The 26,139-nt window shown below is 40.5% G+C and overlaps 1 protein-coding gene across 8 annotated transcripts in view; it reads left to right on the top strand.

Annotated features, from left to right (window-relative positions):
• The window catches only part of ALG9 (ALG9 alpha-1,2-mannosyltransferase), a 98,674-nt gene extending 72,826 nt beyond the window's left edge, over window positions 1-25,848 (top strand). For 3 of the 8 annotated variants that reach the window (XM_010334580.3, XM_010334579.3, XM_039470820.2), the window contains exons 15-16: window positions 19,401-19,519; window positions 19,827-21,530. In XM_010334580.3, coding sequence (XP_010332882.1) covers window positions 19,401-19,519; window positions 19,827-19,864 — 157 coding nt within the window. In that variant the 3' untranslated portion in view covers window positions 19,865-21,530. The other 5 variants (XM_003923718.3, XM_003923719.3, XR_744271.3 and 2 more) reach the window with 4 other exon arrangements.
• The last annotated feature ends 291 nt before the right edge of the window (window positions 25,849-26,139 follow it).

The raw sequence follows: 26,139 nt of genomic DNA, 5'->3' as shown, positions 1-26,139 counted from the left end.
CTTCCAAAGTGACTGTGTCTTGCATCCTCACCAGCAATGAATGAGAGTTCCTGTTGCTCTACATCCTTGCAGGCATTTGAGATTATCAGTGTTCTGGATTTTGGCCTTTCTAATGGGTGTGTTGTGGTATTTCATTGTTGTTTTAATTTACATTTCTCTAATATGATGCAGAGCATCTTTTTATACGCTTACTTGCCATCTGAGTATCTTCTTCAGTGAGGTGTTGTTAAGTCTTTGGCCATTTTTTAATTGTCTTATTCATTTTCTTAGTGTTGAGTTTTTGTTTATGAGACAGAGGGAAAGAAGTGTCTTTCACAGAGCAGAAATATTTTAATGAAGTCCATCTTCTCAATTCATTTTTCATAAATTTTGCCTTTGGTGTTGTATCTAAAAAGTCATCGCCAAACCCAAGTTCATTTAGGTTTTCTCCTATGTTCTAGGAGTTTTATGCTTTCAGGTGTGTGTGTGTGTGTGTGTGTGTGTGTGTGTGTGTGTCTGTGTGTGTGTGGGGGGGGGGGGTTTGAGACAGAGTCTCTCTCTGTCGCCCAGGCTGGAGTGCAGTGGCACACTCTCGACTCACTGCAACCTCCACCTTCTGGGTTCAAGTGATTCTGCTGCCTGGGCCTCCCAAGTCGCTGGGATTACAGGTGCCCACCACCATGCCCAGCTCACTTTTGTATTTTTAGTAGAGACGGGGTTTCACCATGTTGGCCAAGCTGGTCTGGAACTCCAGACTGCAAGTGATTCACCTGCCTTGGCCTCCCAAAGTGCTGAGATTACAGGTGTGAGCCACTCTGCTCAGCCTATACTTTTAGATTTTACATTTAGATCTATGGCCTGTTTTGAGTTAATTTTTGTGGAATGTGTAAGATCTGTGTCTAGATTAATTTTTTTCCACGAGAATAATGTGGCTGTTGCAGTATCATTTGTTGAAAAGGCTGTCTGTTTTTCATTGTGTTGCCTTTGTTATTTTGTCAGAGGTTTATAGTTGACTATATTTATGTGGATCTATTTCTGGGCTCTCTGTTCTGTTCAACTGATACATTTGTCTTTTCTTTCTCTACTACGACATTGTTTTGATTACTGTAGCTTTATAGTAAGTCTTGCAGTTGGGTAGTGTCAATCCCCCAACTTTGTTCTTTTTTTTTTTTTTTTTTTTTTTTCCTGAGATGGAGTCTCTGTTGACCAGGCTGGAGTACAGTGGCACAATCTTGGCCCACTGCAACCTCTGCCTCCCAGGTTCAGGCAGTTCTCCTGCCTCAGCCACCTGAGTAGCTGGGATCACAGGCAAGCGCCACCACACCTGGCTAATTTTTGTTTTTTTAGTAGAGATGCAGTTTCACAATGTCGGCCAGGTTGGTCTCAAACTCCTGACCTCAGGTGATCCATCTGCCTTGGCCTCCCAAAGTGCTGGGATTACAGGCATGAGCCACTGTACCTGGTCAACTTTGTTCTTCTTCAGTATTATTTTGTGGATTCTGGGTCTTTTGCCTCTCCATATAAACTTTAGAATCAGTTTGTCAACATCCACAAAATAACTTGCTGAGATTTTGATTGAGATTTTATTGAATCTATAGATTAAATAGGGAAGAACTGACATTTTGACAATGCTGAGTCATCCTATCCATGAATGTTGTTAAATTTATACTGAAGTATTGCATTTTTGAGAGTGTGATGGTAGGAATCTGGAGATTCTCTTCTGATGGCCTTGCTTTTCTCAGTGAGGTAGGAAGTGAGATTATCAGCTGAGAAAGAAGTTTAAGAGATGAGGTGATATTGAAGAGAAATAAGGTGTGAAATAGTTGATGAGAGCAAGAGACAAAAGGAGCTAGAGAAATACAGTGTGATTGGAGGATAGGATCTGGAATCCATTGGAGCTTTAAATGGGGCCATGTAGTTGCTTTTTCTCTTCCTCATTTATGTATAGTTATAGCTACACTGTGAGGCACAAAACAGTTAAATTTAACCAGGGTTTTTAAAAAAAACTTTATTGCAATATGATTTACATACCATCCAATTCATCCATTTTAAGTGTGCAGTTAAATGATTATTACTAATTTACCAAATTGTATAGCCAAAACCGCAGTTCAATTTTAAAACATTTTTATCACCCTAGTAAGATCCCTCATTCCCACTACCATTTCCGGAGATCCGGCTAATCTATTCTCTGCTTCTATAGATTGCCTTTTCTGGACATTTCATATAAGTGGAATCGTATGTGGAGTTTTGTATCTGGCTTCTTTCACTCAGCCTGTTTTTGAGCTTCATTCATATTTTAGCATTTATCTATAGTTGTCTGTTTTTATTGCCGAATACTGTTCCGTTGTTTAATCCTTCACTAACTGATGGACATTTTGATTGTTTACACTTTTTGGCTATGAGGAATAATGCTACTATGAACCTTCTTTGCACATCTTTGTGCAGGGGGTTGGGTTTTAGTTAAGAAAGTTCAGCACAGCCTGACGGGACAAAGGAGCTGCAGGTTTCTGCAGGGAAGTGATCTAATGAGTGTGACCTTAAGTTGCTAAGGGGGGAAGTTGGGGGAAAGTATTGGGAGAGAGAGAGACAGTGAAAGGAGGTAGGATCATGGTAGGTGTTCTAAACATTGCCAGAATTGGGGTAGTAATAGGAGACAGCTGGAAAGATAGATGCAGCAGTGATGAAAGTTCTTAGCATCACACGTGTATCTTGGTACCTGGCTTGTTATTTGTTATAGTATTTGGGGTGGGAGTCTATTGTATCTTTATTTTTGAGTTGAGAAAACTGTGACAACATGAGACATGAGCCTGGAAAGATCCCCAGCTCTGAGGGGACAGCAGATCTCAAACAACCTTCCTGGTAACTGGGGAATGCCTTCAGAGGGTTTTCATTTCCCATAAATTGTGCTCAGGGCATGATTTTCACAACCACCTGTTGAGAAAGAAATAACTATTTGGGATAAGAGCCAAAGAGGTACTGTCCATGTGCCAAGTATGTTGAAGACGGCATGGGGTTTGAAGACTTGTGAATTTAATCTTGGCCACTTTCTGTTCGTACCTTTCTGATTCCAAAATTAACATATCAGTAAAACAGATAACTATTTTATGTATTTTCTGGGATTGTCATGTTATAAGAATGAAATGGGATTGAATATATGAAAGTCTGTTTACATTCTAAAGCATTATATAGAAATGTTAGGCTTTTTAATTAATTAGCAGGCTGTCTAGGGTTCCAGAATTATGGTGGTTTTCTTTACATTTATATTCCTCAGCATTTTCTAGTGTGTATTGATCTAACTGCAAAAACAGCAGGATCCTACAGTCAGTTTTGCCACAGCAGTTCATATCTGTCAGCACCATGACATCTCATGTTGCTGACTTGGGGCCAATTATGGTAGACCTTACTGTCAGATTGTGCCTCAGAGCTGTCACTCCGACGTGGTGCCTGAAATGCTTTTGTGAGCATAATTTTGAAATACCTTCAGACCTATTTACTGGAGCAATTAAAGTTCCTCTATCATCTTGAAACAATGGTTTTGTACTTTAGCAATTTATATATTAAGGAGAAATAATGGTCCATTTGCATCTAATGGTCACTTATGTCTTAGAACCTAGATAAGATGGCTGCTGCAGACCTATTCTTTAGCTCTTTCTGAGAAAAGGAAAAGGTTTTAATAAGCCTATGACACACAGGTACTTGATCTGTTTAGAAATGTAAGTAGGTTAATTTCTCAAATGTTTAAGTTCCTAAAATCTAAACCTGCTTTCTTTATTGTTTATTTCTCTGAGATCGTTTCTTCTTTCTTCCATTGTCCGTCTGTCCACCCATCATCCATCCAGTCGGCAAATATTTATTGAACACTGCCGGGCACTGTGATAGATTGTAGGTAGACAAGAATAAACAACAATACATACCAGGTCCCTGTTGTCTTGGATTTTACAATACAGTGGTGAGGCTGACCTTAAACAAATAGCCACACAAATCAATATATAATTACAAAATGTGGTATGTTCTTTAAGAGGAAAGTACGGGGTGCTGCAAGAAGAGTGAGCTGTGGGGAGACACCTGGAGTCTTCCTGGTACGTATGTCCTTAAGTCAGCTGGTTAGGCAGGTTTGGAGATCAGAAAGTTTTTACTGAGTATCTGTTATGTCCTTATGATGGAGTTAAATGCTTTAAAGCACATAAAAGAAGTAATTAGACACAGACTTTTCCCTTGAATAACTTATAATTTTTGTAGGAAGACCTACACATATGAAGGCAACTTGAAAATAGTGTTAAGGTACTAAATCGTGTGCTGGAACTTTAAAGAAAGGAGGGACCTGTCGAGGTTAGAGTACACTTGGAAGGCTTCCTGAAGGAGGGGGTGCTTGAGGTGAAGAAAAGTAGGATTAAATAAGTACTGGTAGTGAGGAGGGAAGAATCACTTATTTAATTCAGGAAGCAATTATGAATAAAAATGCAAAGATATAAAATGCCTATTGGATGAAGGGCCCAAAGTCAGCATCAAAAAATTCTATTTACTTCTTTGGCTGGTTTGAATTTGCTTTTTTTTTTTTTTTTTTTTTTTGAGATGGAGTTTTACTCTTGTTACCCAGGCTGGAGTGCAATGGCGCGATCTCGGCTCACCGCAACTTCCACCTCCTGGGTTCAGGCAATTCTCCTGCCTCAGCCTCCTGAGTAGCTGGGATTACAGGCACGCGCCACCATGCCCAGCTAATGTTTTGTATTTTTAGTAGAGACGGGGTTTCACCATGTTGACCAGGATGGTCTTGATCTCTTGACCTCGTGATCCACCTGCCTTGGCCTCCCAAAGTGCTGGGATTACAGGCTTGAGCCACCACGCCCGGCCTGAATTTGCTTTTATGTAAGGTAATCTATAATGTATCATCTACATCAGAGTCTTGAACGTAAAAGGGATGCTGTCCTGGATACATTGAAATATATGGTCATCTTGCTTTAATGTGACCAGAATAAAAAGAATTGTTCCAAAAAGCAGGATGGGAGAAAGAAGTATATAGATACAGTTTCTTTGCTCCACAGTCCATTTACTATGTGGATTTGCCCATAGTTTACTTATGTAACTTGCTAACATTCTTTGTCATTGTAGCCTAGATTGGGCCTCAGCTGTCTGGAAGAGAAGCAATCAGGGTAGTTTGAAGGCAGTACCAGCATGTTTTTTGTTTTTTTGTTTTTAAAAAGGAATCATGGCTGGGCACGGTGGCTCATGCCTGTAATCCCGGCACTTTGGGAGGCCAAAGCAGGTGGGTCACGAGGTCAGGAGTTCAAGACCAGCCTGACCAACATGGTAAAACCCAGTCTCTACTAAAAAAATACAAAAAATTAGCTAGGCGTGGTAATGCATGCCTATAATCCCAGCTACTCAGGAGGCTGAGCAGGAGAATCACTTCAACTGGGAAGTGGAGGTTGCAGTGAGCTGTGATCGTGCCACTGCACTCCAGCCTGGGCGACAGAGTGAGACTCCATCTCAGAGAAAAAGAAAAAGGAATCATACTGTGAGCTATATGTAATTGGAGTTTCCACTTGAGGGAGTTGCAATCTGAAGATTATTGGGACAATTTTGTGATTGGGGCAAATTTAGGAATTCCACATGTCTGTGAATGTGTGAAGAAGCCTGTTTTCTGTTGAAGTTGTTGCAAGATAGGCAATATCCGTATTGTTGGACTAATGGAGAAGTACTTACTAAATAAGGCTAACTGGTATTAGACCATTTGAGAGAATGACGGCTCAGATGTTCGTTCACTTCTTTTCCTAATTGGCTTCTTCTTTGCCTTATTAGAGGCCTACAAACCCCAGGCTCCATTAGTTTGAGACAAGATCCAGGCATAAGATCTTAATCACCATGTTCTAGTTGCTGCTCACACAACTAGTACCAGAGCTGCAACTTCCATTCCCTGATTTTGCCGTGTCTGTCTGGCTAATTTTATAAAGGTTTATCAGACTCTCAGGATATGGAGTCTAAACTATTTAACATTATTACTTTTTAGAGCAGACACATTTGTTACTCTGTGGTCATCTCATATTACATACTTTCTAAAATAAAAGAGAATTTTTTTTTCTTTGAAACATGATAAAATTGCTGCATGAATAAAATAGCTAACAAGTGGGCAGATGTAATAATGCCTACTCTGACAGTCCCCAGAGAGGAGTGAAGGGAGAGTGTTGCAGTAAATCACCAGCTCAATGGTGGGTGCCTTTCTAAGTGTGCTGAGAGTGTTTGCTTGTGGGAGTCTGGTGGGAAATGCCTCTGGTGGGATGTAAGAGTTGGCTTCATGAGCAACAGGGCCTGTTTGTAGTTTTGGAAACAAGTTGGGAGGCTCTGCCAGTGGCTTGCACAGCCACTTTCCACCCACTGTTTCCTCCTTCATTTTAGGTCCCTTTTTGTCTTGCTTGCTTTGCTTTCACCTTTAGTTTGGGGATTGTGAGGTTTTATTTTTCTCTATATTTTTCTTTTTGAGACACAGTCTCACTCTGTTGACCAGGCTGGAGTGCAGTGAGGCAATTTCTGTTCACTGCAGCCTCCACCTCCCAGGCTTGAGCCATCCTCCCATCACAGCCTCCTAGATAGGTGGGACTACAGGCATGCACCACTACACCTAACTGATTTTTATATTTTTTGTAGAGATAGGGTTTCACCATGTTGGCGAGGCAATTACAGATGAAGAGTAAATAAAAATAAGGAGTTAGATGTTGAAACCTTAAGCTGGTATGGTAGGAGAGGGGCCTTTTCTAGTCAAAGGGCCTGTACAGCAGCAAGTTGGGGACTGTGCTAATAACATATACTGCTTATTATGTTCTTCCAGTGCCTAGCGTAAGATTCTTAGTGGCCACTGAACTTCAGCTGCTCTGGGGACTTTATTAAGACCATGGCTTTCCTTTTAGCTTCTAAGAGGTGAACCCAGCAGCTATGAAGCCTAAAGAGTCTATGGCACTTATATATTCCTTATTGTCCTATGTTGGAGAGGGCAATCTGGTTGAAGGGAGCCAGCACTTAGCTCTAGCATAAGCAGAGCTATTTCTCTCTGGAAGATAAGACCATTGGAGTGATCACTATAAAGGGTAAATTAGCCAGAAGCATTTGTTCCAGTTATTGCTGTATAACACTCATCTATACTTAGTGGCGTAAAAATGACAACAGTTGGCCGGGCGCGGTGGCTCAAGCCTGTAATCCCAGCACTTTGGGAGGCCGAGGCGGGTGGATCACGAGGTCAAGAGATCAAGACCATCCTGGTCAACATGGTGAAACCCCGTCTCTACTAAAAATGCAAAAAATTAGCTGGGCATGGTGGCGCGTGCCTATAATCCCGGCTACTCAGGAGGCTGAAGCAGGAGAATTGTCTGAACTCAGGTGGCGGAGGTTGCGGTGAGCTGAGATCGTGCCATTGCACTCCAGCCTGGGTAACAAGAGTGAAACTCCGTCTCAAAAAAAAAAAAAAAAAAATGACAACAGTTGATTATTGTTTCTCTCATGGTTCTAGAAGTTGAAGGGCTCAACTAGCCAGTTCTTACTCAGGGTCTCTAATACATTAGCCATCAGATAATGGCTCGGGCTGGGAGCATCTGAGTGGCATTTTCACTCATCTGTCTGGATGCTGGCTCTTGGCTCAATCTCAGCTGGAGCTGTCAGCCATAACACCTATCTATGTCTTCTCTATGTGGCCTGGGCTTCCTTATAGTATGGTGGCTGACTTCCAAGAGTCAGCATCTAAAGACCTCTATAGTTTTTTATGACCTAGCTTTAGAAATCACACAGTACTACTTCCTCCTCATTCTGTTCATTGGCAGCAAGCCAATTGAATAGTTCATGCTCAAGGTGAAAATAATTAGACTTCAGCCACTACATATCTTTTAATACCATTTCCATCCATGTTGGATAATCTTTGAAACTTTTCTTTTTAAAGATGATTTCTTACAAAAGAGACATATGGTGCACACAATAGTCAATAGTCCAGCAGGCTGTTTCCATCTGCAGCTTCTTATTACCCAGGTGGAAGGGGAAACTCCACTCCATGGCAGAATTTGGTTGCAGGCCAATAGTTAGACATGTTTCAGATGGTGCTTCTCTCTTTGGGTAGAATTAGTTCTCCCTTCTAAGCAGTAATTGAAGTATTTTTGTTTTTTCCCTGTATGTCAATCATGGTGGTACCCTTAGCATCCTCAGTGAGGCCAAGAATACTGAGAAACAGTAAGGAAGAAGAGACCAGAGTTTCTCTGTTTTTGTATTTACCAACTTTTATTCTCTTATACTTTCTGTTTCACTATCAGTTTTTGGCTTTTCCTCCTCTTGTTCTCCTTGGATACTTTCCAGAGACCCTTCATCTGGCAGAGCTGTCCCAGGCCAGATTTGGCTTCAAAACACATGGCATTTTGCCATAATTCAGCTGCTTAATCGTTAAGATCTGCTGAAATTTTAAGAAGAATAAACCTTTTTTCATTTTTCCAAAGCTTAGAGAGTCTGCTCTCCATTGTTGTGAAATGAGTTCTCTAGAAAGAATCCATTTACAGATTATTTGTTCTCTAAGTCCATGCCATAGAGACTTGCCAGTTTGAAGAGTGAATAATGTGTTTTAGGACCACCACTGCTTTTAACTGGCTTAGCCTAAGCAGGTGGCATCATCAGAAGTCTTTGTTCTAAGTTCCTTGAGGGGTAGAACCACATTACATGTTGATTCTCTACAACTCCTAGCATATTATAGAGTCTTAGAAAATATATATTTGTTATTTTATGTATTTCACATTCCTAAAACTGGATTTATACTAGAATAAAATAGAAAAAAGCTGGTATAAGGTTTCCTTCAGAAGCTTCTGATGCCCTTATTTGGTAAAATAAAGATCATTGAATTTTTTTTTTTTTTTTTTTGGGACGGAGTTTCGCTCTTGTTACCCAGGCTGGAGTGCAATGGCGCGATCTCGGCTCACCGCAACCTCCGCCTCCTGGGTTCAGGCAATTCTCCTGCCTCAGCCTCCTGAGTAGCTGGGATTACAGGCACACGCCACCATGCCCAGCTAATGTTTTGTATTTTTAGTAGAGACGGGGTTTCACCATGTTGACCAGGATGGTCTCGATCTCTTGACCTCGTGATCCACCTGCCTCGGCCTCCCAAAGTGCTGGGATTACAGGCTTGAGCCACCGCGCCCGGCCTCATCGAATTATTTTAAAGCATACGCACTGTTTATTTCATCTCTGTAAACCTTGCCAGAATCATTTGCTTACGTGACCCCTAATTCTTCTTCTGTTTGTCATGTAAAAGAAGCCCAAATGAGGATCCAAAGAGCAGGGACAAAAACTCTCTAGAACGTTGGCATTTTCTCCCCAGGAATGATGAATGGCACATATAGTATCTTTATCTTTAAGTAGCTGTCAGGGAAAAAGACTGGTGAAGAGCATTTCTCCAGCAAGCTTGATGGGACTGAGGTCAGAAAATGGCCAGTTGCCTAACAGCATTTTTCCCCAGTTCCTCATTCCGAATATTTGCGAAAGGTGACTGATCAAAAGGTTATGATTTTATGCCAGATGGTGGCCAAGGCCACAAATCAGTGGAATGATTCACTCTATATACCAGTCTCATGATGCTGTGATTCCAATTTGTGTCTCAGCAAACTTCCTAGTCATTACACATAATGGATTTTTGGGGGTTGCTCCAGATAGTAAAAATCGTGAATATTCATTGAACATGCCTGCTGAAAGTAAAATATCATACTGGTCACATGGATAGTGTTGATTGAGCAAATTCTGTCTAAACGGCCATCTGTGGGGTATATTGCCATTATACACTTATGTGACCTTTTGCGGTATATTTTCTTTGTCAACATGTCTGTCATGCCTCACTTGTACTCTTGACATCCCATGAGCCACCAGAGTCGCCAACTCCCCACTCTAGACTTCTACTTTGTTCTGCCCCACCTAATGGCTTTAGGAGTGAATTGCTTAGGAAGAGAACAGAAAAAATAACTTTAGCTTATTTTTGATATTTCCTTTTCCTTGTGGAAGATGAATATTGTAAGAAGGGTGGGAGGTAAACCAGATGCTCTGGTTTAAGAGTCAGAGCATAGGCATTCATTCATTCACAGACAATTTATTGAGTACTCTCTGTGGCACTTTCCTGAAAACTAGAGATAGAGCAGTTAGATAAAGTTCCATCCTCAAGGGACTAGTGTAGTATAACATACAGCATGGGACTCCTCTTTTGTATAACAGGGTTGTGAGTCACCTTTGCATTAGGTACCATTAGAATAATGTCTCTCTCCACATTTCCTTTTAAAAACTATTAAATAACAGTCACATTTTTGCTCTGTACCAGCTTTTTGAGATGTTCTTAAATTGCTTGATATGGAACTATTAGGTTGACTATCACTAAGTCTTGAAGGAATTCTGAGATTCTCTTCAGAACTGAAGATAGCTGCAAAAGGCAAGTTCTGCACTGAAGTTTGCAGTTGCAGAAAATCTCTCACTGAAGAGTGAGCTAAATGCAAGAGAGAAGGAAACTAGCTTGAAAAAGCTGCAACTGGAAAGACAACTGGCAGTGGGCTTAGATTACAGGTTTACAAGGGATATTAATGATTGGTTGGATGGATGGATGATGGGATAGATGGATGGATGTAACAAAGAAAGAGAGGAGAGGAGAAGATAAGAGAGGAGAAAGAAGACAGGACAAGACCTGGGCCAGTCATGGTGGTTCGTGCCTGCAGTCCCACTACTTTGGGAGGCTGAGGCCACAGGATTGCTTGAAGTTTTAATACCATCCTGGGCAACATAGTAAGACTCTGTTTCTGTTAATAATAATGATAATAAATTAGGTAGGTGTGGTGGCACATACCTGTAGTCCCATCTACTCTGGAGACAGATCAGGGAGAATCACTTGAACCCAGGAGGTCGAGGCTGCAGTGATCTATGATCATGCCACTGCACTCCAGCTTGGGCAACAAAGCTAGATCCTGTCTTTTAAAAAAAGAAAGAAAACCTAGATACTAGGATATTTTCTTTTTAAAATGAAAAATTGACCCAGCATTTCCATTTGTGCCTGCTGAACTGGTGACATCAGGGACTGGCAGCCAGTTATTCACTGATGTCAGCAAGAGCAGATTTAAATCTCCACAGCAGAATGCTCTTCAGCGCTCATAAATAGAGCTGGTAATTGAATTAGAAAACATTCTGAGCCATGAGCTAATTATACTGTTCAGGCAATTGCTTTGTCCAGGTTTGTTTCATCCTTGAATCACTCGAGTGACTTTCTCGCTGGGAGGGGAATTATTTCAGTTTCCATGATAGAGGCACATATTTATGTCTCCCTAAATCATGCTACCTGTGCTGCCCTAAGGCAGTACTTTGGCATTTCGCTTTATTACAGACATTATTGTATGAGTTTTGATAGGCATTAGTTTTGTCTGTGATTTGGTTTGATCTTTGTTTCCATGTGTGGACATACATGTTATTCCAATGCACAACTAACTGCTCTTTCCTTTTATAAAGGCAAATTACCAATTTGATGTCCTTTTTTCAGCAACAATACAACATAATAAATTCAAAATGCCCAAGTTATGCTTAGTATATTAAAGCTATTGATGATAAGATAATCTAGAATAGCAGCTGGAATGTTAGAAATGAAGAATTCAAGCCAGCTTGTTCTTTTGGTTAAAGAAAAAAAGTCACAGGCTGTGTGCAGTGACTCATACCTGTAATCCCAGCACTTTGGGAGGCCAAGGTGGGAGGATCATTTGAGCCCAGGAGTTTGAGATTAGCCTGGACAGCATAATATGACTCTATCTCTACAAAAAGACAAAAAATTAGCTGGGAATGGTGGGATACACCTTGGTCCAAGCTACTGAGGAGGATAAGGTGGGAGGATCACTTGAACCCTGGAGGTCAAGGCTGCAGTGAGCTGGGATCACACTACTACACTTCCAGCCCAAGTGGAAGAGTGAGACCCTGTCTCAAAAGAAAAAAAAATTGCAGAATATTCCCATCCCAGCTTAAAGGTGAGAATGGGCCTAAGCATATATTGGCTGCTTTCTCATTCCATCTTCTAGAAGAGATTAGTTAGTGACTTTGTGTGTTATAGATCGATAATGCTATTAAAGATAATCTGCAGGAGAAAAGGAGGTTTGCCTTCTAAAGGATTTTTTTTTTCCAGTGCCATACTCTGATGTTAAATAGATCCTTCTTAGCTTTTGCTTCTATGTAATTCTCACCTTTTTTGTAGTTTTGTGTTCTGGCTTAACTAGAAATGCATCCTTATTTCCTGAATATGTTATTTAGAATTTGATGCTGAATTTCTTGTGATTATACACTGAGAGAGCTTGGCAAATCAGGATGTTTCTTGAATGTTTCCTAAGTCATACCTATGTTTGTCCTTAGCAAGATGGTTATTCCAAACCACAAATTCACTTGGACTTTGAATTCCTTATTGAGAGTAGAACCATCATTGTGTTCCTGGCATTCAACCCATTCCTTGACATGCAGCTCATTCACTTGTGGTTAAACTAAATTGAATTAAACCCATGTCTCATCTGTGTACTATCCCTCCCTCACTTTCTTCAGCAGTCCATCCCTTCATCCTTCCTTCCATCCATCCAACATTTGTTTTTCAAAATTTACTATATGCCAGGCACATATTGGCAGATAAAACAGGCGTGGCCCCTAGAATTTGAGTGTGTTTTGGGGGGAGGGCAGACAATAAACAGTTAACCAACAGATAAATAGTACAAACTGTGAAGCGTATAATGAAGAAACACACAGGTGCGCTGAGAAAAAAGAAGGGAGAGGTGGAAACCTAGGATTGTCGGAAGACCTCTCAAAAGAGGTAACTTTGGTTTATGGGTTTTTTTGTTTGTTTGTTTGTTTGTTTTGAGATGGAGTCTTACTCTGTCACCCAGGCTGGAGTGCAGTGGCACAATCTTGGCTCACTGCAACCTCCACCTCCTGAGTTAGAGTGATTCTTTTGCCCGAGTAACTGGGATTATAGGCGCCCGCCACCATGCCTGGCTAATTTTGTATTTTTAGTAGAGACAGTGTTGGCCAGGCTGGTCCCGAACTCCTGACCTCAAGTCATCCACCTGCTTGGGCCTCCTGAAGGGCTGGGATTACAGGCATCAGCCACTGTGCCAGGCCAAAGGATATAACTTTTAAGCTGAGACATGAAAAATGAAATGGACTCAGTTATGAGAAAAACAGGGTGGAAGAGTGTTCCTGGCTGAGGTGACAGCATCTCTGCAAAGGCTCTAAGGTAGGAGGAGCTTGTATTTTTGAAGAACTGAAAGGAAACTGGTGTGGCCAGAGTGTAGAGATCCGGGAGGAAGATGGCACAAGGTGAAGTGGGACAATTAGGCAAGGGCTAGATCTCCTAGGGCTTTGCAAGCAGTGAGAAAGAGTTTGAGATTTATTCAGTCCACCTTTAGTTGCTGCTGAATGGACAGAGTATTTAACCTGAGATGCCTGTAGATTTGGTTATAGTTAGACAAGTTGCTTTTCCTGCTTAGTGTACCTTGGAATATTGGATGGATAAAATGAAATGATGTATTACATATTTATTAAATACTGCTTATACACCTACCTACCCAGCCCTCAGCATTTGACCTCCCGTCTAAATGTTTGTATTATCACTTTGAACTTCTGTTTCAGCTGTTTAGAATTTAGCATATGCTAAGTTATGATGATGTATCATTCATAATCTGTTTCTACCTAATTAGCTTATTAGCCCTTTGAGAACAGAGACTTATATATCTTCAGAGCCAGCACACAAATGCTTACATATAGTAGGCACATTGATTTTTTTGTTTGTTTGGTGGCTTTTGTTTGGAAAATCGAGGGTTTCCTTTATTTAAACATTTGTCTACTGGTTTAAAAATATTATTATAAGTAATAAATTTATCTACTTTTACATATATTTGAAATTTTCTATTATAGCAAATGGAAAACCACATAGATTGTTTGTAAAGCAAGCAAATAAATAATATGATGTAAAGTACAAAGTAAAAGTCCTCTGCTATATCATAGGGACTGCATAATTTTTGTTTTAATTGATACTGCTAAAAATGCCTTTCTAAGTGGCCAGGCAGGTTTACACTTTCACCGGTAATATCTGTTTCCTGATTCCTCATAGGTGTTTGATACTGTCAGGCTTTTTAGCTTTTGCAGACCTGACTATTGAAAATTATGTCTAGTCTTGCATTTCCCTGATTCCTGGTAAGATTGGATATTATTTCATGTTTATCAACCATTTGCATTTCTCTTCTGTATTTATGTCTTCTGTCATTTTTTTCTGTTGAATTGTCTTATTGATCACAGGAACAGTTTATATAGTCTAGATGAAAATCATCTGGTACATATATTGCAAACATTTTGTCCCAATCTCTTTTATTTTCACCTTTGTTTTATCTTGCCTTTTGAACTCTACAATAATACATGGTAGTCCTTGTTCTATTTCAGTCCAGCCAGTTATTTTTTTATTTTTTAGAAAAGCGGTTTTGCTATGTTTTGCCCAGGTTGGCCTTGAACTCCTGAGCCCAAGCAATTCTTTCACATACCCAGGATTACAGGAGCAAACCACAACACCTGCCTAGTCAGTGTTTTATTTTCTTTTGTTTTTGAGACAGATTCATACACTGTCACCCAGGCTGGAGTGCAGTGGCACAGTCTTGGCTCACTGCAAGCTCCATCTCCCAGGTTCGAGCAATTCTCCTCCTCAGCCTCCCGAGTGGCACCCACCACCATGCCCAGCTAATATTTGTATTTTTAGTAGAGACAGGGTTTGACCACGTTGGCCAGGCTGGTCTTGAACTCCTAACCTCAAGTGAGCCATTGCACCCAAGCAACTAGTCATTGTTTTTGATGATGAAACATCCCATGTGCAGACCAAGATAGTTTCTTTTTTAAATTCTTTTTTTTCCCCTCTCTCTTTTATTCATACCTGGTGATCAGGAAATTTATTTTTCCAAATTCTGAATGGAATCAGTCCAAGATCATTTTCTGACAATTTCAGAAATATCTCAGTCCAATGGACCCTCTGTGTTTTCTATATTTTCAAGTTATTTTATAGGCTGGGCATGTTGGCTAATGCCTGTAATTCCAGCACTTTGGGAGGCCAAGGCAGAAGGATTGCTTGAGCCTAGGAGTTCAGGACAAGCCTGGGCAATATAATGAGACTTACCTGTATGAAAAAAAATTTTTTAAATTAGCCAGGTGTGGTGGTATGCACCTGTGGTCCCAGCTACTTAGGAAGCTGAGGTGGAACGATCGCTTGAGCCCGAGAGGTCGAAGCTGCAGTGAGTCGAGATTATGCCACTGCACTCCAGCCTGGGCCACAGAGTGAGACCGTATCTCAAAAAAAAGAATCATCATCTGTATATTTCCAGTTTTATTCTTCCATCTGTATTCTACCTTTGCATACCTGCCTTCAGCATTTGTTCACTTATGAACTGTATCAAGTAAAATTTGACATACAAATAGCATAAAAGATGAAAGAATATAGCGACATGTCATTTTAGCATAACACTGTGATCCATGGTCTTATTATAAAACATTATATGATAAAGTCTTTCTTGCTGAATGACTGACTATACAAGAATACTTTATTTCCTTTTTGTCCTTAGAAATATATTGTTTGCTCATCAGTTCTTGAGTTTGAAGAAATTCATCTAGTGTATTGTCATATGAAGACTCTTAGTCTGACATTTTGCTTGTAAGATCAATTTCACTATCATCATTAGGTCTGGATGCCTGCTATTGGTCCCTTTGTATTCATCTTCCGATTTGTCTAAGAATCATGAAATATCTTCCTCTGTCCATTTTCTTCTCATTAGCAGTAACTTAAAAATGTTGGATTCTGAATTATGTTCAATGAAAGTTAAATGCAGACTACAAATATAGTGTCACCAATCATTTATACCTTATTTAAAGATGACACAATATTTTGGGCAATGCCATAAAAAAAATGGAAGGATAATGCAATCATGATTACTTATTTTACAATTGCATTTTTAAAGCATAGTTGTAAATAATTCAAGATACAGAAAAAAATAAGATCACCAAGATCCTGTAATGTACCTTAGATTTATAAAAAGTGGGCCCTTATGGTAATTACAAGATAGAATGAGTTTTATTCTATTTTTAAATATAAGGCCAGGCATGGTGGTGCATGCCTGTAATCCTGACACTTTGGGAGGCTGAGGCAGCCTTGAGCCCAAGAGTTCAAGGCCAGCCAGGACAACATAATGAAATCCCATCTCTATGAAAAATAAAAAGTTAGCCAAGCACACTTGTAGCCCAGGTACTTAGGAAACTGAGGCAGGAGGATTGCTTGAGCTCAGGAGGTTGAGGCTGCAGTGAACTATGATCGTGCCACTGTACTCTAGCTTGGGCAACAGTGCAAGACCCTGTCTCAAAATAAGTAAATAAAAATATAATTTATCTTTGTTTTTTGGGAGACTCTAAAAAGAATGAAATTATGAACTAGCAATTCTCCCATATAGTAAGGAATTGCTACAAAAAGAAAGTAAAACCCTGGGACAGGAGAGGTAGCTTATGCCTATAATCTCAGCACTTTGGAAGATCGAGGCAGTAGGACTGCTTGAGCCTAGGAGTTCAAGGCCAGCCTGGGCAAAATAGTGAGACACTGTCTCTTGAAAAAAAAAAAAAAAAAGAAAGTCAAACACTAAAATTGGGTCCAGTGGACCGTGAGGTTATACCAAGGACTGAGTTGACCAAAAATATACAATGACTATATTAATGAAGCTTTTATTGTAGAGTCAACCAGAATAGAAATTATACTTGTTCGTTTTATACTTTTTTTTTTTTTAACTAAAGCTTATAGGAGTTTGCTCTACTTTGCATCTTTCTGTTTCTACTCTTCACCCTGTTTGTGCAGTGTAGATGAAAAGAGTAAATTAACTTTTTTTTTTTTTTGAGACAATATCTTGCCCTGTCACCCAGGCTGGAGTCCAGTGGCATGATCACAGCTCACTGCAGCCTCAACCTCCTGGGCATATGCCATACTACCAGCTCAAACTTCAGAATAGCTGGGACTTCAGATGCATGCCACCCTGCCACGCTATTTTTTTTTTTTTTTTTTGAGGCAGAGTTCTGCTCTTACCACCCAGGATCGACTGTAGTGGCTCGGTCTTGGCTCATTGCAACCTCTGCCTCTCGGGTTCAAGCAGTTCTGCCTCAGCCTCCCGAGTAGCTGGGATTACAGGCATGCACTGCCATACCCGGCTAATTTTTTTTTTTTTTAATTTTTAGTAGAGATGGGGTTTTGCCATGTTGACCAGGCTGATCTGGAACTCCTGACCTTGTTGATCCACCCGTCTCGGCCTCCCAACTGCCAGGCTAATTTTTAAACATTTTTTGTAAACACAGGTCTTACTTTGTTGCCCAGGCTGGGCTCAAACTCCTGGGTTCAAGGGATCCTCCCACCTCAGCCTCTCAAAATATTGGGATTACAAGCATAAGCCTCTGTGCCTGGCCATTAACTTCTCCTTGACTAGGATAAATACTTCTTTCTCCTGTTCATTTTATTTGCTGGAGCCTGCTTTGTCTTGTGTCTCTTCTCCAAACCTCCATTCTCTATCAAAGCCCTTGATAAAGTTCACTGTTGAAGTGACGTGAATCTCTGTTGAAGTGAAGTGAATCTCACAGAGCACAGGGCACTGCCAGCATCCTAGTTGGGAAGAATCTCTAAGAGGCGTGCATGCCAAGCACAGTATCATTGTATGCAGGCATTGTAGGAGTCTGCCAAATACAAGGGTAGGCTGCCAGTACAAATGCCACGTTGACATGACATTTACAAGTTAGAATTTGATAAAGGACTGGCAGTGGAACACCTTCAGCTACCTCATTCAGGATGGCAGTAACTAGGCCAGCTTTTGATTTTCAGACTCAGAAATCACAGTCAGGAAGTAATACTCCATACGGAATTTAAAACTATCACTACAACTTTTTCTAGGAAATGACAAATCCTGTTAGGTTATTCCTGGGATGCATGATAAACCATAATGGTTAAGAGTGCAGACTCTCGAGTCAAACCTGGATTTGAATGAGGCCTCTGTCACTTACTCTGTAACCCTGAGCAAGTTTAAGCTTTAATTTCCCATTTATAAAATAGGGATAATAATGCCACTTCCTCATAGGATTATCCAATGGATTAAATAATATATTTATTCATCTGTTTTTTACATTTATTTTTGTTGAGATGGAGTCTCACTCTGTCACCCAGGCTGGAGTGCAGTGGCACGATCTCAGCTCACTGCAACCTCTGCCTCCCGAGTCAAGTGATTCTCCTGCCTCAGCCTCCTGAGTAGCTGGGATTACAGGCATGCACCACTACGCCCAGCTAATTTTTTTGTATTTTTAGTAGAGACAGAGTTTCACCTTATTGGTCAGGCTGGTCTTGAACTCCTAACCTCAAGAGAGCCACACCTTGCTTTGGCCTCCCAAAATGCTGGGATTACAGATGTGAGCTACCACGCCCGGCTGATAATATATTCAAAGTATAAGCACTTTTCACATTCTTCAGAAATTCATGAGAAATTTAGTTTTTCCATTCTTATATTTCAGTAATAAGTAGATGATTAGAATTTACCAGGGAGATATTGTCACAACATGAACTTGTGTGTAGACTCTTTCCTTGACTTAGACAATACTGGAACAGTATGCATAAGCACCCAGGATGTAGTTTTCTTCCCCTCTCCAGGAAAACTTAGAGCTGGAGTCCAGGTCATTTGAGTACTTTGAATCCCTCCAGTGTCTTAGATGCAGAAATCATTTTAATGTTAAGAATTCATTTCAGGGGCCGGGCGCAGGGGCTCTTGCCTGTTATCCCACCACTTTGGGAGGCTTGAGGCGGGCGGATCACGAGGTCAGGATTTGAAACCAGCCTGACCAATATGGTGAAATCCCATCTCTACTAAAAACACAAAAATTAGCCGGGCATGGCGGCTCATGTCTGTAGTCCCAGCTACTCAGGAGGCTAAAGCAGAAGTATCGCTTAAACCCGGGAGCCGGAGGTTGCAGTGAGCCGAGATTGCGCCACTGCACTTCAGCCTGGTGAAAGAGCAAGACTCTTAAAAAAAAAAAAAAAAATTATTTCAGCAATAGCAGTCCTTTGATTGATGTGGAATTTTTCTGTGGCACATTCTAATGCAAAATGAATACCTAGAGCTATTAGCAAGGGTATACTGAGGGCTTCTTAGGGACAATAATAAATTTTCACATAGGTGACAAGGTACTTGGCCTTGATTAAGTCTTTCACTGTGATCTAGTACCTAAGTAATAAGCTTTTCTGTACCACTTGAATAAAATAAAATCATTACTACAGAGCTTAGTTTATTTCTTTTAATCACTTTTAGTACCATTAGTAAATTCTCCCAAATGATACAATTCTTTTTTTTTTAACCCTTATTTTTCAGATCTTCAAAGCTGCTGCGGGCATTCTATGTCCCCTTCCTGTCAGATCAGTATACAGTATACGTAAACTATACCATCCTCAAACCCCGGAAAGCAAAGCAAATCAGGAAGAAAAGTGGAGGTTAGCAATACACCTGTGGCCCCAAAGGACAACCGTCTTGTTAACTAGTGATTCCAGTGACCTGATTCCCTGCAAGTCATCGCCTGTAACATTTGTAATAAAAGTCTTCTGACATGAGTACTGGAATCTGGGTGCTCTGGGCTAATCAAAGTCTATTTCAAAGTCTAGTCAAAGTCGCATTTGCTCCTTGTGTGTGTCTCTGTTCTGCATGTAAACTTTGTGCAGCTAGGCAGAGAAAGGCCCTAATGCACAGTTAGATATATTGTTCTGCATCTCATTGTTTTTCCTCTGTTCAATTATTTACTAGACCGGAGAAGAGCAGAACCAACTTACAGGAAGAATTGAAAATCGTGGGACTGGATGGCTGTGTTAAGCTGTTCTCCACACTCTGACCTGGCATCTGAGTACTAGCAAGCCTCTCTTAGGCCATATGGGCTTCTCCACCAAAGCTGTTTGGCAGCTCCTAGCAGCAGACCTTCTTGTTCAAATCCTCGTGCTGTAAATGAACACAGCCTAGTTGCCAACCCACATGTCCTTTTCACCTCCAGCAAGACTAAGCTTCTGTAAAGCACTTCACAGGACTAGGACCCTGTCCTGGAGCTATCTCAGGAAAAAGGTGACCATTTGAGGAACTGTGACCTAATTTTATTATAATGATGCCTCTAATTTTTATTTCCTTTACAACCAACTGTAACTATTTGGTTGTATTTTTTTTTGTTTAGTGTTAGCACACTACTTTTTGAATTCTAGACTCCTCTGTGTGAAGATATCAACAGACCAAACTACAGTTGTATAGGATATATTTGGAGAAAATTAATTCTATCAATTGGTAGATTTGGATGACATCACATTTTTAAGTAATGTATTCTGAAGCCATTGCTGAGGAAATTAAGAATTTTCTTTTTTGGGCCAGGCGCGGTGGCTCAAGCCTGTAATCCCAGCACTTTGGGAGGCCAAGGCGGGTGGATCACAAGGTCGAGAGATCAAGACCATCCTGGTCAACATGGTGAAACCCCATCTCTACTAAAAATACAAAAAATTAGCTGGGCATGGTGGCACGTGCCTGTAATCCCAGCTACTCAGGAGGCTGAGACAGGAGAATTACCTGAACCCAGGAGGCGGAGGTTGCGGTGAGCCGAGATCGCGCCATTGCACTCCAGCCTGGGTAACAAGAGCAAAAAACTCTGTCTCAAAAAAAAAAAAAAAAAGAATTTTCTTTTTTTTCAAACCACCCCCAGTGAAAAGGGCCAGTGTATATTTACAGCACCTATTTTTCAGTTCTGTCTGTTGTGAGGCACATCCTGCATGGGACACTTCTAGTCAAATAGGCAATGATAAGGACCTAATTAAAATGTACTAAGTATATACTCTTATTTTAAAAGCCTTTACAGTCAGTACTGCAGTTTACAAGGCACTTTCATAGCATCTCATTTGATCCTCACAGTCACAACATGTGGTAGACAAGGCAGGTGATTTGTATCCCCATTTTACAGATAAGGAAACAGTCTGGGGGTGGGGGTTGAGGGGAGGTAAGGGTAGTTGCCTGAGGTCATACAGCCAGTAAGTGATAGAGCTGGGACCGGAACCTAGATTTCCTCACTCTCATCTATTGCTCCTCCATATTCCTCACTCAACCATGAAAACATTACTTGAAAGGACTGAGGAGATTAACCAGAGACCCAACTGTTATTGTAACTTTCTGTTTTAAGTAAGAATTGTATCTGTATTTCTTTGAGTTCTTTGGAGCCTTCAGTCTGCTTGCATGTTAGACCAGCACAACAGTGCTGTGAGATACAGCCTGACCTGTGGCAGGAAAGTAGTGCTTATGTTTGGAAGTCATGTTTTTATGCAGCCACACAGGATCCAAATATCAGTACTATACCTGTAGTCAATCTGGGGTCACATTATAGGTGCCTTATTTCCCTAAGGGTAACTGTTTTGAATATCTGCAAATAGGATGAATCTGTTTTTCAGAAGTTCTGTCTTTCATTTTCTTTTTTTTTTTTTTTTTTTTGAGACAGAGTCTCATTCTGTCACCCAGGCTGGAGTGCAGTGGCACGATCTTGGCTCATTGCAACCTTTGCTTCCTGGGTTCAAGTGATTCTTCTGCATCAGCCTTCCAAATAGTTGGGATTACAGGTGTGTGCCACCATGCTGGCTAATTTATGTATTTTCAGTAGAGTCAGGGTTTTACCATGTTAGCCAGGCTGGTCTTGAACTCCTGACCTCAGGTGATTCACTCATCTTGGGCTCCCAAAGTGCTGGGATTACAGGCATGAGCCAACACACCTAGCCCCATCTTTCATTTTTTCAAAGAAAAGGAACTGATGCCAAGACAGGAGAAAAGAAGCGATAACAGAAGAAATGGCTACTTACCATATTAAAAAGCTCCTCTTTGAGATCTCCTCTGCAGGAATATCAGAGACAGAGTTGAAGTACTGGAGAGGTAATAGGTCTAGACAGTACAGAAGAATAACTGGGGAGTGTGTGAAGATAGAGTGGGCTCCCACTTGCTTGAAAGGTTTCTGGCATTTAATTCTCAATACATGATTACTGTTTTCCAAAGTAAAATTGGCACATATGATCTGACTACAGAGCAGAGAATTATAAGTGAAACATCTTGCCTTACTTGCAGTAATGGTGTGCTGTTCTTCACAGTAGCTAAGGCCCTCAGCCCTCTATGTTTTGCAGAAGTAAATAAGAATCCAGGAATGGAGGCCCATCTGTGATGGGTGGCTTTTTTCTAATCAAAGTAGTATAATGCTGATCTGTTTTATCATCTTGCTTTAAAAAACAAACAACAGCAACAACAAAAAAAAAACCTTAATTATAATATAGCACAAGGGCCAGGGTTGATGCAGAGATTCCTTAAAAATAGAAATATCAGTTCCCTATCCCTTTTAAAACCTGATTTTGGATCTCTCTGTTCTATGTATCTCTTTAGCGAGAGCACAATAAATGGCAGAACACTGTACCAAATATTATAGGTAAGGAATAGAGAAATGAATGATTTTTGCTGTGAAGGTGTTTTTCGTGTGATATTTTATAAACACATTTTTAAAAAATCTTCATCACTTTGTAATATAGGAAGGATGGCTTTGCCTGGGAAAAATAATTTCAAAACACCTGCTCAGAATAGCATTTCTCCCTCAAAAAATCAGTGTTCAGCCTGAGCTGACTGTTCTTCTTGCCATAATGAGGAAGCATGCAAGATACTTATTTCTCTGTAGACTGTTGAGTATAGAGGGATATGGGACTACAGAGAATTTTTTTTTTTCCCGAGACAGAGTCTTGCTCTTGTTGCCCAGGCTGGAGTGTAATGGTGCCATCTTGGCTCACTGCAACCTCTGCCTCCTGGGTTCAAGCAATTCTCCTGCCTCAGACCCCTGAGTAGCTGGGGTTACAGGGATGTGCCACCACACTCGGCTAATTTTTGTATTTTTAGTAGAGATGAGGTTTCACCATGTTGACCAGGCTAGTCTGGAAATCCTGACCTCGTGATCCGCCTGCCTTGGCCTCCCAAAATGTTAGGATTACAGGCATGAGCAACAGCACCTTGCCCAGATAGTTTTTAATAGCCTTAGATCATGGGCTGAGTGAGGGAGTAGGTGTAGTTGGCAAATTCATGGTTCTCTGATTTCTAGCTCTGAAGCAGCCTTATCTGAACCCCCAAATCTTGTGATGCTGAGTACCATTAGTGAACCAGTCTACACGGTAGGCATCTATTATCAAAATTTACTTCCTGACTGGTAGGTGTCATATGATAAGAAAGACAGATTATTTTAATCTTTTGGGATAATAAGAGAAAATTGCAGCCCGTACTCTTTATTACTGAATTCAAGTTTGGAAATAGGCCCTTTGTTTTAAATAATGATGGCCTTTATCCCAACCATTTATTTGGGTCATTTTTCCAACTTTGGATTTCTAGGAGAGAACCTTGAAAACCTGATACGATTCTGCAACATGAGGTCTGGAGTGACCATTTGGGTAAAGCTCCAATGGCAATCATTTATTGTGTTTCGCATTTCCTGGGATTTATTGAAATAATAAATCACTGTGATTATATAGTCTTCTGGCCAGTATCAGGCAGCTCTGCTTTTAATTTGGTTAATTTCATTTTCTCTGAAGAGGGAAAGAGGCACAATTTAATCTTTCCCTCTACATGCATATTAAAGCTCATGTGTTAATCAGTGCATTCTTATGCTCTTACATTAAATGCCTTGGATAAATGGATAAATGGATGTATACCCAGCTTTAATTTTTTTTTTTTTTTTTTTTGCAACAGAAAGATCAGACTTCCCTACGGCATTGTTGGATTTCAGAGGCTCTTTGGTTTATCTGTAAATCTGAATGTTGCCTTTACTTTCGCCAGTCTAGATAACCATGTAATTCATGCTGCAAATGAAATCAGGAAGTGGTAAAGTGTTAAAGCAAGAGTATTGTCCAATTCACTTGTCTTCCTGATCCTTGTACTGTGTCAGTGTTTACATTACATACTTATATTTCCTGTGAAAGAAAAAGTTAAATAAATTGTAGCAGTTTGATTTTCCTTTTCTTAAGGTGACATTTTTTTCTTTTGCTTTTAAATCTTTGTTGGAAATTGGAAACTGAAGGAGCTCAACTCCTTTCTCCCTGACTCCAGCCATATCCCTCAGTGTGCAGACATGACTTCTACAGGCCAAATATCCCAGAATGTTTATTCTGAAAACTTTAAAAGAAGACTTTGGGAAACCCGGTGCAGATTAGTTTTATTTTTCCTATGTTAAAACCATGAACAGTAAGAATTAATACATGGGCCAGACAGAGTGGCTCACACCTATAATTGTAGCACTTTGGGAGGCTGAGGTAGGCAGATCACCTGAGGTCGGGAGTTTGAGACCAGCCTGACCAACATGGAGAAACCCCATCTCTACTAAAAATACAAAATAGCCAGGCATAGTAGTGCTTGCCTGTAGTCCCAGCTACGTGGGAGGCTGAGGCAGAAGAATTGCTTGAACCCAAGAGGCAGGGGTTGCAATGAGCTGAGATTGCTCCATTGCACTCCAGCTTGGGCAACAAGAGCAAGACTCTCTCTAAATAATAAATAAATAATTTTTTAAAAAAAGGAATTACTCAATATATGAACGTTGTACCTAAAAGGATCCGTCTTAAGTTTTTGGAGAATCACTGGACTATGAGAGTCTAATTTTCTTAGAAATCTTGATCCAATTATATCTAACACTTAGGTAATTTCCCCCTTTGTTGGGGTTGTCAGAAAGAATAAAACTTTTTTTAAAATTTCTTTTTTTTATATTTTAGAAATGGCATCTGTTATATTGTTCAGGGTAGTCTTGAACAATATACAGTCCTGTTCAGCCTCTTAATTAGCTAAGACTACAGACATGCACCACTGCACCCAGCTGGAATAATTTTTTTTTTTTTTGTAAATGAATTTCTAATGTTCTTGCTATGCCATGCACTTTATACCCTATAACTTCTAGCAGCTGTCTGGTTTTGTGCCATTGGTTATCATTCTTCTTCCCATAGAACCCCAGATGCCCTTAGCTTGGTTTGATATATTTCTTACAAATTGTTTGAGGAAAGGATGCTTTTAGTAGTATAATTCCAGGAAGGAGAAATCCAAACCTTAGTTTCTTTTCCCTTCTCTAGAATGTCATCTTTCTCTGTGTTTGTTACCTTTACTTTTAGGGCTGAGTCTTGTTTTTCTAAGAAGGCTGTCTAGACTTCAGACCTTTTGGTTACTTTATTTTCAGAGCCTTCTTGACTACCCAGTGTCCTTACTAATGGCATAGAACCTTAACATATAAACCATGCAAACCTGCCTGCCAAGGACATTGTTGGCACGTGAGGGGCAAAGACCACATCACACTCCTATGTATGTCAACATGGTTCCCTAAACATTTTGGTCCTTTACATGTTTATTGACAATGAAGAAAGAAAAGCAAAAAGAGACATGGGACTAATGTACAAACTGTTGCTCTCAACGTGGCATGGATTAGACCTTAGAAAATATGGCAAGTTGGTTGGACACAGCTCATGCTTGTAATTCCAGCACTTTGGAAGGCTGAGGCAGGCGGGTCACTTGAGGTCAAGAGTTTGGGAACAGCCTAACATGGTGAAACTCGCATCTCTACTAAAAATACAAAAATTAGCCAGATGTGGTGGCGGGCACCTGTAATCCCAGCTACTCGGGAGGCTGAGGCAGGAGAATCACTTGAACCCAGTAGGTGGAAGTTGCAGTGAGCTGAGATCACGCCACTGCACTCCAGACTTATCGACAGAACAGACTCTGTCTCAAAAAAAAAAAAGAAAGAAAAAAGAAAAGAAAATATGGCAAATCATAAATCCTGCCTGTAGTACTCAAAAGGGGCAATTTGGAAGATGTGAATGTGTATATTTTGTCAATTCTCCTGAAATACAAGGGCTTCTTCACAAAAGCAGATTCCACAGGGTAGCTTCTAAAAAGAGAGAGAGGGTACCTTTATTGAATATTCCTATTGTGACTTGCTTTTGGAGAGTCAGACCTAGCCCTGGAGACCTGAACAAGTTTGAGTCAGAAAGGCCCTCCTCCAGGTGTGAGGAGGTGCTCGGGACATGTAGCTACATGTCCTGCTTGGAAA

Source organism: Saimiri boliviensis, chromosome 6 (assembly GCF_048565385.1).
Source record: "Saimiri boliviensis isolate mSaiBol1 chromosome 6, mSaiBol1.pri, whole genome shotgun sequence".
In the NCBI taxonomy this organism is placed as follows: Eukaryota; Metazoa; Chordata; class Mammalia; order Primates; family Cebidae; genus Saimiri; species Saimiri boliviensis.
The sequence above is the reverse complement of the archived record's forward strand: the minus strand, read 5'-3'. Positions and strand labels throughout refer to the sequence as shown.